The sequence below is a fragment of the Stegostoma tigrinum genome, chromosome 17 (genome assembly GCF_030684315.1).
Source record: "Stegostoma tigrinum isolate sSteTig4 chromosome 17, sSteTig4.hap1, whole genome shotgun sequence".
In the NCBI taxonomy this organism is placed as follows: domain Eukaryota; kingdom Metazoa; phylum Chordata; class Chondrichthyes; order Orectolobiformes; family Stegostomatidae; genus Stegostoma; species Stegostoma tigrinum.
The window spans coordinates 21,761,621-21,774,955 of NC_081370.1; the positions used below are offsets into that span (position 1 = coordinate 21,761,621).

Sequence of the window (13,335 nt, forward strand, 5' to 3'; positions counted from 1 at the left end):
GGACGTCCATGGTGAATATGAGGTGTTGGGGGCCAGGGAATTGGAAGTCCTGGAGGAGGTGGAGGGCGTGGGTGGTGTCACGGACGTAGGTGGGGAGTTCCTGGACCAAAGGGGAGAAAATGGAGTCCAGATAGGTGGAGATGAGTTCGGTGGGGCAGGAGCAGGCTGAGACGATGGGTCGACCAGGGCAGGCAGGTTTGTGGATTTTGGGAAGAAGATAGAAACGGGCCGTTTCAAGCCCACCGACTCCCACAGCTACCTGGAATACACCTCCTCCCACCCACCCTCCTGCAAAAATTCCATCCCCTATTCCCAATTCCTCCGGCTCTGCCGCATCTGCTCCCACGATAAGACATTCCACTCCCGCACATCCCAGATGTCCAAGTTCTTCAAGGACCGCAACTTTCCCCCCACAGTGATCGAGAACGCCCTTGACCGCGTCTCCCGTATTTCCCACAACACATCCCTCACACCCCGCCCCCGCCACAACCGCCCCAAGAGGATCCCCCTCGTTCTCACACACCACCCTACCAACCTCCGGATACAACGCATTATCCTCCGACACTTCCGCCATTTACAATCCGACCCCACCACCCAAGACATTTTTCCATTCCCTCCCCTGTCAGCTTTCCGGAGAGACCACTCTCTCCGTGACTCCCTTGTTCGCTCCACACTGCCCTCCAACCCCACCACACCCGGCACCTTCCCCTGCAACCGCAGGAAATGCGAGACTTGTCCCCACACCTCCTCCCTCACCCCCATCCCAGGCCCCAAGATGACATTCCACATTAAGCAGAGGTTCACCTGCACATCTGCCAATGTGGTATACTGCATCCACTGTACCCGGTGCGGCTTCCTCTACATTGGGGAAACCAAGCGGAGGCTTGGGGACCGCTTTGTAGAACACCTCCGCTCAGTCCGCAACAAACAACTGCACCTCCCAGTCGCAAACCATTTCCACTCCCCCTCCCATTCTCTAGATGACATGTCCATCATGGGCCTCCTGCAGTGCCACAATGATGCCACCCGAAGGTTGCAGGAACAGCAACTCATATTCCGCCTGGGAACCCTGCAGCCATATGGTATCAATGTGGACTTCACCAGTTTCAAAATCTCCCCTTCTCCTACTGCATCCCTAAACCAGCCCAGTTCGTCCCCTCCCCCCACTGCACCACACAACCAGCCCAGCTCTTCCCCCCCACCCACTGCATCCCAAAACCAGTCCAACCTGTCTCTGCCTCCCTAACCGGTTCTTCCTCTCACCCATCCCTCCCTCCCACCCCAAGCCGCACCCCCAGCTACCTACTAACCTCATCCCACCTCCTTGACCTGTCCGTCTTCCCTGGACTGACCTATCCCCTCCCTACCTCCCCACCTACACTCTCTCCACCTATCTTCTTTACTCTCCATCTTCGGTCCGCCTCCCCCTCTCTCCCTATTTATTCCAGTTCCCTCTCCCCATCTCCCTCTCTGATGAAGGGTCTAGGCCCGAAACGTCAGCTTTTGTGCTCCTGAGATGCTGCTTGGCCTGCTGTGTTCATCCAGCCTCACATTTTATTATCTTGGAATTCTCCAGCATCTGCAGTTCCCATTATCTCTCATACTAAGAAACTGTGCTGGGATTATCCTATTCTCGATTCAAATTTGTTATGTCGCAACAAAAGGGCAAGAAATTTGCTTATCAGGTGCCTCAGCACTGGTGTATCAGATTGGCTGCTAATTTCTGGCAATCAAAACCAGCTGCTATCGAGTCCTATGAACCACTTATAAAGACCTACTCCAGAGTGGAAAAAGGTATTTTTCGCTTCATTTCAGGAATTGCAGGGGAGAGGGAGATGGGAAGGTTGGAGACAAGGACACCACTTGCTCCGTATCTCTGACTGCTCCAAGATTGGGGCAATTGGAGATGCCATCCCTCTACACTCACCATGCAGGTTGCCCTGGTTCACAGACAGGAAACGAGCCATCTTTCTCACGAAGGCGGGGAGGGGTGGTGAGTGAGTGAGTGAGTGAGTTAAGACCCTTAAAAGTGACCAATAATAAAGGATTTAAGGGTCTTCATTGCTGAAGAAACAAGAAAATTGCCCATGGGGCTTCTCACCCAACAGTTAGTTGCAGAGATGAAGCAAAGGATGCTCATTTCTCTCCAGGATAATCTCTCACAATTATTTCTCCCAGTTTTCAATTAACAAATTTACTCTTTACCTGTGCAAAAGTAAAAGGGTATAAATACGATGTACAAAAACAGTTAAGGAATTTTTGCTTTACTGTGATTCCCTGTGGTGACATTGTTTGAAAATGTGAAAGCTCCTGGGCTTAATCCAAGGAGATTTTAAAGCATTTTTAGTCAAGAGAAGGAGGTGTCTAATTGAACATTGGAAAGAAACTTGTACAGGATTGGAATATGCATATTTCATCGACCAAAGGTCAACGACAATGCAAAACTAGAAACCTGTGAAGACAGAAATTGACAATATGTTGTAAAGGATATTATTCTTCTGGTGATGTGAATTATACAGTTTAGTTGGGTTTTATTTTAATTATTAAAATTATACCAAAAATAAACTGGAATCTGCTCAGTTATTTTAATTTGTCTTTAAAAACGTATTTAAAACTATCCAGATGCGAATTAGGAATCAGTATTCTTATTACCTCTGTTCCTTGTCTAAATGGAAGTCTTAAAACTACTTGAGACTCAATTTCTAGCTGGAACTAAACTTTGACAAGAATTTCCAGTCAGAGACAACAGGCATTTAGTGTTCGCCTGACAGGATACATTATCTTAACATAGCAGATTTTTGTGACGTTTACGGTTTTCTTTGTTTCTGTGATGTGCTGTGTAGTACTTTTCTACATTACAGGAACTGTATCGTGCAAGTTACTGTCTTTAATCAATTTAAGGATGCCTGTCCGTCCTCTCCTATCCAATCAAATTTTCTTTGGTAGCAATGGTTTCGCTGACAGATGCTGACCGTTATTGTAACAAAAACAGGAACGTTATAGCAGGATACTAAAGCGACACACGCAAGGAACATTTGACCCATTTACAAATTCATGCTTTTTTAAAAAATAACATAGCCAAGACTGTGAAAATTTAACCTAGTCCCAAAGAGACATCCACAAAATATCCCAGATCATAAAATGTGAGGCTGGATGAACACAGCAGGCCCAGCAGCATCTCGGGAGCACAAAAGCTGACGTTTCGGGCCTAGACCCTTCATCAGAGAGGGGGATGGGATGAGGGTTCTGGAATCACTACGAAGCCTCTTCCAGGGATGCCTAACCTGAAGAAGTTACCTTCCTCCCTCCGGACCAACCTCAGGGAATCACTCTCCCACTGCAACTCTCTTGTCCTCTCCACTTATCTTCTTTTCTCTCCATCTTCGGTCCGCCTCCCCCTCTCTCCCTATGTAAGGGTCTAGGCCCAAAACATCAGCTTTTGTGCTCCTGAGATGCTGCTGGGCCTGCTGTGTTCATCCAGCCTCACATTTTATTATCTTGGATTCTCCAGCATCTGCAGTTCCCATTATCACTGATACAAAATATCCCAAGCAGGTTATAAAGAGTTGAAATATTTATTATTGGTTATGTCAGGGGTTCAGAACTCTGCAATTGTTTGACTGCAATCAATCCCAACCTTCAGCTTGAGACTTAACATAGGAATATAGGACTGAGGAGCAACAGTAGGCCATCTGGCCCTTTGAGACTGGTCCACCATTCAGTAAGATCATGGTTGATCTACTTGTGGTCTCAGCTCCACTTTGCTGTCTGCACGTCATAACCCTTGATTCTGTTGACTTTTGCCAATCAATCGTAGACTTAACTAAATGGGAAGATCTATACAACGTCCACTACCTGTTGGTGTAGAGAACTCCACACATCAATAATTCAGAGAGAGAAAAAACATTTCTTGTTGTCTTGGTCTTAAAAAAGAGGTCACTTATTCTACTGATAACAAGGTGTAGAGCTGGATGAACACAGCAGTCCATCCTGCTCCTATGATGCTGCTTGGCCTGCTGTGTTCATCCAGCTCTACGCTTTGTTATCTCTTACTACAGCAGGCCAAGCCGCATCAGAGGAGCAGGAAAGCTGACGTTTCAGGTCGAGACTCTTACTAAAGGGTCTTGACCCGAAACGTCAGCTTTCCTGCTCCTCTGATGCTACTTGGCCTGCTGTGTTCATCCAGCTCTCAGATTCTCCAGCATTGGCAGTTCCTACTATCACTTATTCTACAGCTATGTTTCATCGCTTTAACCTTCTCCACAACAGGAAACATCTTCCTACCATTCACCCTATCTGGTCCTCTGAAGATCTTGCACATTCCAATAAGATCACCTTAAATTCTTCCGACCTCTAAAAGATGTAAGTTTGAGATAACAAGGTGTAGAGCTGGATGAACACAGCAGGCCAAGCAGCATCAGAGGAGCAGGAAGGCTGACGTTTTGGGCCTGGGAGGTCTATTCTGTTCAATCTTTCACCATAAAATAAGCTCTTCATCTTGGGAATGTGCTGAGTGAACCTTGTCTGAACTGTTTTCAAAACAATTACATCAAAGATGAGACTTGTAAACAGTACTCCAGATGTGATCTCAACAACTCCCATTGTAACTGCAGTAAAACCTTTCCTTCATACATAGAAAAGAAAAAGGCAATCCTTGAGAGAATAGATTTTGTACATTTTGTTAGCATTAAGCAGTTTTACTATATTCCTTCATTGTATCTTGGCTTGGCTGGAAAGGTCAGCATTTGTTGCTCATCTATAATTGCCCTTGAGAACTTTTCTGAAATTGTTGTTTAAATTTAGTCTTTAATCTTGTGTTCAACTGATGTCCACCCATTCATACTTTGCAGGAGAGATCACTGCAGAACAATGAGGAACAGGAAACAAGCTGTTTGTTTTCTTGTTTCGTTTAGGAATACCTAGACCATGTGTTACTGAGGGAAATCTAGGAGACTAACCAGTGAGCAGCACAGAAATGAAACTATGTTCAGTACATTTTTTAAAAAATATGAACAAAATTACAATGTTTTATGTTAAATGTTTTACCAGTAATGTATTTTACTTGATCTAATTGGGTGACAGAAGGAGGTACAACAGAAAATTATAACTAAAAAATGTTTTATGGTGTATTGACCAGCACTAATCTCTAATTACATAATAGGAAATATATTTCAATAGCACTAATCAAACATAGGGTCGATTACTGCATAACATAGCTAACCAATCATGCCTATATTATTACCAATGACATTTCAGGTTATTAACAGTACAAATATTCAACAGATTTTAAAAAAGTGGCTTTAAATCTTACAGCATGGATCATGCTAAAATTATAGTCTACATTCCAATAGAAAAGTATAACAAATGAAAGACAGATGGATCTGTTCAAAAGTGGACCTCAATTCAGGGTATGCCTCTAGAGGAACAATTTCAGCTTTACATTTAACCATATGTCTGAGGAACTTTTGGATGCCATCAAGTAGTTCTTTCTTTTTTTTTCTGTTCATGTTATATCCTCATTGCTTGATGCTTGCTAATCATGGCTTATGCTTCAAAATGAAAAAGAGTAGATATGTAGGGCCCAAGAACTATTTTAGTTGGTGCAGAGATTGACCACACTTGTTGGAGCTAATCTGCATCACACTGTAGCCAAATGAGCTAATTGACACTGCCTCAGATTATTAATCAAATTCTAGACCTTAAAACGTCCTCTTTTAATTCAAATTCAAAGTAAATTGATCAAAATTGCAGCTGTGTAACAAGACCTCAAACTAGCTGTGTTGCTACCTCAGTGCTTTGACAGTCTAGAAAGTTAACTTGCTCATCACTTCATATTATTGGTTTTTGACTGTTTTGAAACAATCTCGATGTTGGGGAAAAAAATCAAAGTGACAAAACTCACAGGATTGACTATTTTGATTGGTACCATTCTCATCATCAGTGATGGGGACCTTCTCGTACATTCCATGACCAACAACCACAAACTTGTATCTTGTACCAGAGGGATGATTCTAAAACAAATCAGATAAGAAAGATTATCTTAGTTTGTATGACTTACTGGAGACAGGGTTACATGAAATAATTGAAACTCAGAAGGTCCTGAAAGGTCTCGATAAGGTAGATGTGGGGAAGCTGATCCCTCTTATAGAAGAATCTAGAATGTTTAAAAAAGGATCGCTCATTTACAACAAAATTGGGGGAATTTTTTTCACAGAAGTTCGTAAGTTTTTAGACATTTATTTCCTGGTTAAAGCAGGGTCTTTGAATAATTTTAAAGCACAAGTGGATAGATTCTTGCTAAGCAAGGGAGTGAAAGGTTATTAGCGACAAGAGAATAAATCAAACCTAGATCGTACCCTTTAAAAGACAGAGCCAAAAGTTGATTGCAGCTGTAAATCCAGTGGATACCTGAGAGACACTCTGGAATATCACATCTGATGAGTGCTAAAGAACTTCAAAAGGAAGGGGGGAAAAAACTGAACTTGTAATATCCTGGGATTATTTCACACTATTAATATTGGGGTTTAAAAAAAAACAGTCTTTAAAAAAAAGCATATTTATGCTTTCTCTCCTTTTAAGAATACACAAGACAAAGCTTCCGTTCTGGTCTGCGTGTGTTTGTGACCTGACATCTTCCTGTCTTAATTGGTATGCTGTAAGTGTTACAGCCAAATACAACTATTATAAACCCTTTTCACCACAGGCAAAAAGGAATGGCTCTCTCTCACATTGGGGGCTGTCAGTTAGCCACTACCACAAGGAATTAAGACAAAATGAGTTTCAATCAACCTAAAAAGCCAAGAATCTCAAAATTGACTGTTGATTTGCCAGCATCAACACTACTGGCAACATTTGCCTATCTGCTCTTCATGAGCGATTTGGAGACTAATCTCTACATCCTTTTTTAGAAAAGAAATCATCTTTTTGGACTCACTTTGTATGTCTAATCTGTGTGCGTGTGTGTTGCATTATTATTTCTTCTTGGGTTTAATAATTCTGACAACTCAAGAAAACCTAGTTAAATTGGCTTCTTTCAAAACATATGTTCATTCAGGGTCTGGGAGAAAGTTGTGCAGACAGGAAGGGATGCTTTTAAAATTTGCTTTGTTAGGTCCAGCTGAGGAGACGGATTAATAACTAAGGGGAGGCAGTTCACTCCTCACACAGGAGCTTACCATGTTGAGGCTTTCCACGTGAAACTGAGGTTTCGAAGCAACACCAGGGATTGATAGTAATGTGGATGTTTAGTTACCATCAGCTAAGCCAAGATCTCAGTAAATGGAGGAGCAGGCTTAAGGGTCTGATTGGTCTATTCTTGCTGCATGTACATACATTCGGAAAATAAATTTAACTAAGGATATTTTGTAGCTTAACAGGCCCAGAGTTTGCAGTCAATGTCAGAAACAAGAGTGTTCATTACCAACATTGAAGAGAATTGCTCACAAAGATTTGAGGTTTGGTTTTCCCCTTTCCTAACAGCAGTTTCCATCTGGTACTAAGTCCAGGGGATGTGGAACAGCAGTGATGTCAGCATTCAAGTAAGGAGCCAATCATGTTGATGTAGTTTCACACAATAAATCACAACATTCCACAAATCTCTTTACTTTTACATCTTCAGATCTCAAAGTGCACCGTGGTGATTGGATTAAACAGAAATTCAAACAAGGATTTTATTTTTGTCTTTATAAATATGGGGAGTTGTATCATGATTAATTTTTAAAAATCCAAAGTATGAAGTTAGCTTTTCCGCACCTCTGTTTGTTTAGCAGTATAGTGGAAGTAACTTATAATGTATTTCAACAAACCACAACTTTGCATCTTGTATGGACTTCTCACGGTTCCCAGAAGAGTAAATCTTTATTTAAACCGTCACTTTTTCAGTTAAAAATAGGAAAAATTTAGCAGTTTTGTTATTAATGCAATTCAGCTGTAACACGGTAGACTTACAACACTATTTCATTTTCTGGACCTCCATCTGCATTCTAGCATACTTACAATGTAAAATGTTGTAAATTCATAATTACAATGGCATATTATATATTTCTGCTGTTACTGTCACTAAAGTTTTGTCAAATGACTACTGCATTCAATGGGAGCCTCTACAGTGCGACCCATGGAACAGCCCAGATTCACTAACAGCAACTTTTGGATTTTCACGTTATTCTACACAAATGGAAGCACCAGTAATACTTTCGGTTTCGGTGGGGAAAAAAGCAGACAATGCTGACAGTTTCAGCATCATTAGGAGAAAAAAATGCAGGCCATTGTTCCATAAAAATGAATAATATTAGCATATTATGCTTACATTATAACTCATCTTATTTTACACATTCTAATTTCAAATGTTAGAATTTGGTATTAAAAGCTCTCTATAACTGTAAGTTGTTATTGAAGAATTAATTCTGCACTGTTGTGTTAATTCTGGATCTTGTTACAGTCAAACTAATGCCACTCATTTGTTTAGTGGCCACTGGTTTCAATTAAGATAGCAAAGCTTAAAACATCATGTGGCATAACCAAAGATAGTAACAAGGACACAAACTGCTATTCCCTGCATCTGCATCAAGAATGTGTTTGCTCTGGAGTAATTAAAATTTCCCTCATGATTGCATGAAACTACAGAAAATTTGGAGCTTACTCTGACAATCTGTTTTATCTATTCATTCTGACTAAAATATTTATCTTCTGATCCTACGTTTAACCAGGAAAGATGTTTGACACAAATTCTTACAAGGAGTGGCATAAATCGGTTGCAGCAGCCAATCTGCATGTTAAATGTACAATTTGATATTTAATTCTTTTGCAGTTAATGAAACTGAAAAGCAGGAGTGTGTATAACGGATGATCAATCCAACAGAGTCTGTTTTACAGCACTGCCAGGGACAAATTTCTACCCAAAGTTTCTTATGTTTGCCAGTAAGTTAAGTCAAACTTTATCTCAAACAAGAGGGTGGTTTTGTTTAACTGTCTACCTTAGAGTATCAGAAAAATAAATTAATGAGAAGATCTGTTCTCATTGCACCAAAAAACAACTTTACACAGTAATTAAACGGGAGCCAAGTAAAAGCACATGATTCAACTGCGCTGAGCTGGAGACATCTGAAGTTATGCTTTGCACAGCTAAACAAAAATATATTTAGTCTCAAAATAGCCAACCTTTAGATTTTAAAAGCCAATCAAGTTGAAGAAATGTAACTTTATATTAAGATTTGTCTTCAGATTGCCAAAAGAGGAGGGTGAATTTTTAGATATTCATCCCTGAGCCTAACTGAACTGTAACTGAAGCTGTACTGCATGAAACACCAGACGTCGGATATATATCATCTTATATATAATAAATAAATACAATGATAAAATATGTACTACTCTTCTCCTAAATAGATTGGACTGTTACTAATTTTATTGATGCTTCTGAAATTTCTTACTTCTGGAAAAAAACTCACAGATTATCTTCTTCATTTGACAGTTATAAGGAGTTCAACCCCTGTGCAGGTTGTCTGGCATTGTTGTGGCCAATACTCAAATTAAAATTGAATCATGCCAGTGTTTCATTTACCTTTCTGGACTAACTACTCAGAGAATTCAGTCCTATGAAACTTGCTCTGTATGACCCTCTTTAAACCATCAGCTTTCTATTAAGTTTTAAAGAAATGTTAATTCATTCATTTGACCCACGCTATATCAGTTAGAACATAGAAATGCTGAGTAGTTAGGCTAGGTACAAGATTGAGATGGTCTTGAATTCAATGTAATGTAGACAGTCTATTTTCATTCTAAATTTTCTTATAGTTTGGCTGATAGTCTTCTGATAAAGTCACATTGGCTACTTTACTCACCTTTCCAACTTGTGGTGATTTGGTGACAGAATGGGAATCACCCTTGTTCTCCCAAATATTCTTTTTGCTCCTCACATCCCCAACCTTAATTTCCTGTCGAAACATAAAGTAACAGTTAGGTTCCACTAATTTTCACATTATAGCAGGCAAACTATACAAATTGATGGACCTGGGGACTTTTACAACAGTCATACATGTATGTGCTTCCCATTGACATTGATCAAATGATTTCAAATCTTGTTGGGAAGGGAAAAATAGACCATATTCAAAAGAAAACGTATTGTGTTTGTTTTGAAAGATTGACTGTCAGTCTGCAATAAAAAATTTCCAATCATTCAGATCATTTCAATGATCCACTTATGCTATTTTTCTCAATTTTGTTTTACAGTTATGACAATTATCATTTCTAATCATGATTTTGAAAAATTCTGATTAGTTTGAATATCATATAAAGTGACTGATCAATCTGTGATAAGGTTACAAAAGTCTTAATAGTGGTAGACTACCAGGCTTTCGACACTGAAACTAAAACTGATACACGTACAACTATAATATTATTTTGCCAGAAATACTCTCGAAGACTAAGATATTGCATCTTTAAACTGGCACAAATTCTACAACCCATGTGGTTGCAAATATAATGATTCAATGTAAAATTTCATGTGAAGTTGAGTTCCTCCTGGTGAACAACATCAAATGCAATGTAATTCCATAAAAGGGAGCAAATATAAGGGCCATTACATTGTTGACTCTTTTCCAGTCTTGTCCTTTGCTTGGGCATTGGTGCTTTGAATTACTTTCAAATAGTGATGACCCCATCCATGTGGCTTCATAGCTATCCTCATTAATTCTGATACCTAGCTAAGCTTATAATAATATGCACAGAATAGTGAACAGTACAAGTTTTAGATAGTTTAGTTATCTTATATTTTTACAGGATTTCTCTCATTTTCCAGTACAAATAAAACATCACAAAGGTATGATGTGCTAAGGTAAAGGAAATTTACTTATATAAAAGTAACAGTAACAGTCATTGGTTACATTTTGTAACAGAATGTTTTGAATTATCTCCTTCTGTATAACTAATCAAAAGGATACATCTGCAAGTACCAAGTTAACCCACTTAAGCAACATTTACACAACATCTATTTTAATAAATGTCTCACCACTGGGAGGACCTCTGTCAATCTATGATATCTCTGGGAAGCTTCAAGTGGGTTTTTTTTCTCTTCTCTTAGAAGATTCAAACTGATCAGATTCTTTTATCAAATTGACTTCCAGTCTGGAACAGGACAGCTCTATTTATATTCTAGGGAGGAAATATTTTCTATACGTTTCTGAATTTTGAACAATTGACCACATGATTAAATGTTTAATTTTAAAAATTATAGAGAAAAATGTCATAGAAGTCATAGAGAAAAAAGAAACAATTTCTACATGATTCAGATCTGATTTCTATTTTCAAGTGTCTCACTGATAACACTTGCAACATTACAAATGTAAACCAGTATCAGATGTTGAATTACAACCAGTTTTCAGATTGCATAGTTTTTCTAAAAAAAAACCTATTCTAAAACAAAACACTTCTGATTCAAAATGTTTAAAGCATTGGGATCATGGGAATGAATGATATGGGAAATCTGTATCACGGGAAGAACATGAGGAGGTTAATTTGTTGGAATTATATACAAGGAATTTGAACTACTCAAACCCTATAAACTAGGGATAAAAAAGGCCTGCCATTTAGGTGTTTAAAATGATGTGAAAATGGGAAGACATTTTGTTCTTTGGGATTCGAAATTGAAAGGGCTACGTTTTATAATCAGCAGTAGAGTAATACAGCCCAACAAAAAATGTTCAGTAAGATTTGATCATGTCTGTGGCATGGATTTTCACTTTTGTCAAGAGCTGGAATCAGGCAACTAGTTAAGATCCCAACCGTTTTCGGGTCCAGTGAGGTTATTTAATACTAATCATGTAACAAGTTGCCTCATTTTCAATGGTGATCACAGTTAAACTAGAACAGAAAAGTAAGTGGTTCTTGTGAGGTCAATTATCTTTCATTGATGGTATTCTGGGGTATGCTCAACATCATAAGCTTGAGAGCAGGGTAGAATCAATGACAGCACATTCTAAATTTCTGTATTTCACTCCTTGTGTGCAGACTTCAGAAGTTGCTGTCAATTTCAGAGGAGTAATGGCAGCAAAGACGTTCATGTCATGATCATTACCACTGCAAAATTTCCATAATTTCAACAACATAGTGGAAGTTCTACTAGATTCCATAATAACAGAGAAACGGATCAGCCTACACAAGGGCAGCCTGAAAGGAACACCCACTGCAGAACATGTCAGTAATACCTATGCCTGTTTAAACTTGGAGAATACTGTGCCCCAGCTTGATTTACGTAAATAAACCTAACTTTCTGGTAAGAAAAAGTGCAAGTGACTAACTTTACAACCTGCTGAACATGTAGGCTAAATGAGGTGGGCAAAATGTTGGCAAATGCAGTATAATGTGGGGAAAGTGTGAAGTCGTTCATTTTGGAAGGGAGAACAAAAGATTGGTATTATATACATGGGAAAAAAAATGCAGAAAGCTGCAGCTCAAAGGGGACTTGGGGGTACTTGTACACAAAACACAGACAGCTAGCACATGGGTACGGCAAGCAATCAGGAAGGTGAGTGGAATGTTGACCCTTCTTTTAAGGGGTTTGGAGGGAAGTCTCACTCTAACTGTGCAAGGTGCCGGTGAGACCATAGCTGGAGTACTATGACCAGTTTTGGTCTCATTATTTAAGGAAAGATATCACTTTTTCATTGGACGCAGTTCAAAAAAGGTTTATTACAATGATCCTGGTATGAAGGAGTGTTTTACAAGCAAAGGCTAAACAGGTTGGGATTCTACTCACTGGAGTTTAGAAGAATGAGAGGTGATTTCAATAAAAATAAAGGATTAAGAGCCTTGACAGGGTAAATGCAGCGTGTTTCCCCTCATGGGAGAGTCTAGGACCAGAGGGAATACACTCATAATAAAGAGGTGCTAATTGAAGACTAAGGTAAGGAGGAATTTCTGTTCTCGGAGGGTTGAGTGTCTTTAGAACTTCTTGTCACAGAGAGCTATGGGCTAGATTCCTTGTGTATATTTAAGGCAGAGGTAAATAAATTCTTGATCAGGAGGGAGCTCAAGAAGCACAGGAGAGTGAGCGTGAGGAATGTTGCATCAATCGTGACCTTATTGAATGGTGAAGCAGGCTTGAAGGGCTGAATGACCTACTCTTTGTTCCTATTTCTTACGGTCTTCCAGTGAATCCAGCATAATTGCGACATGCAACTCAAGCTATTTAAAACCTACCGTTTCATAACAAAAACATTGCCTTGGGCCTGCAATGAGTTTTTCCTATGGAAAGCCAAACAATGTGAGTTATGAACAATGCTTCATTTTCCAATTTGCAAAAGTACACTATTCTCTTGTATTTTATATTTTGTGTCTTCATGT

General features: G+C 39.5%; 2 protein-coding genes across 4 annotated transcripts in view; one reads left to right on the forward strand and one right to left on the reverse strand.

Moving 5' to 3' along the window:
• prr33 (proline rich 33) overlaps window positions 1-9,084 on the forward strand; it is a 51,114-nt gene extending 42,030 nt beyond the window's left edge. The window contains exon 4 of the transcript XR_009446840.1: window positions 8,807-9,084. The gene's annotated coding sequence lies outside the window, so the exon portion shown is untranslated. The remainder of the gene's footprint in view (window positions 1-8,806) is intronic.
• The window catches only part of lsp1a (lymphocyte specific protein 1 a), a 314,767-nt gene that overhangs the window by 18,977 nt on the left and 282,455 nt on the right, over window positions 1-13,335 (reverse strand). For all 3 annotated transcript variants that reach the window (XM_048545255.1, XM_048545253.1, XM_048545254.1), the window contains 2 exons: window positions 9,837-9,929; window positions 5,903-6,011 (listed from right to left, as the gene is read on the reverse strand). In XM_048545255.1, coding sequence (XP_048401212.1) covers window positions 5,903-6,011; window positions 9,837-9,929 — 202 coding nt within the window. The remainder of the gene's footprint in view (window positions 1-5,902; window positions 6,012-9,836; window positions 9,930-13,335) is intronic.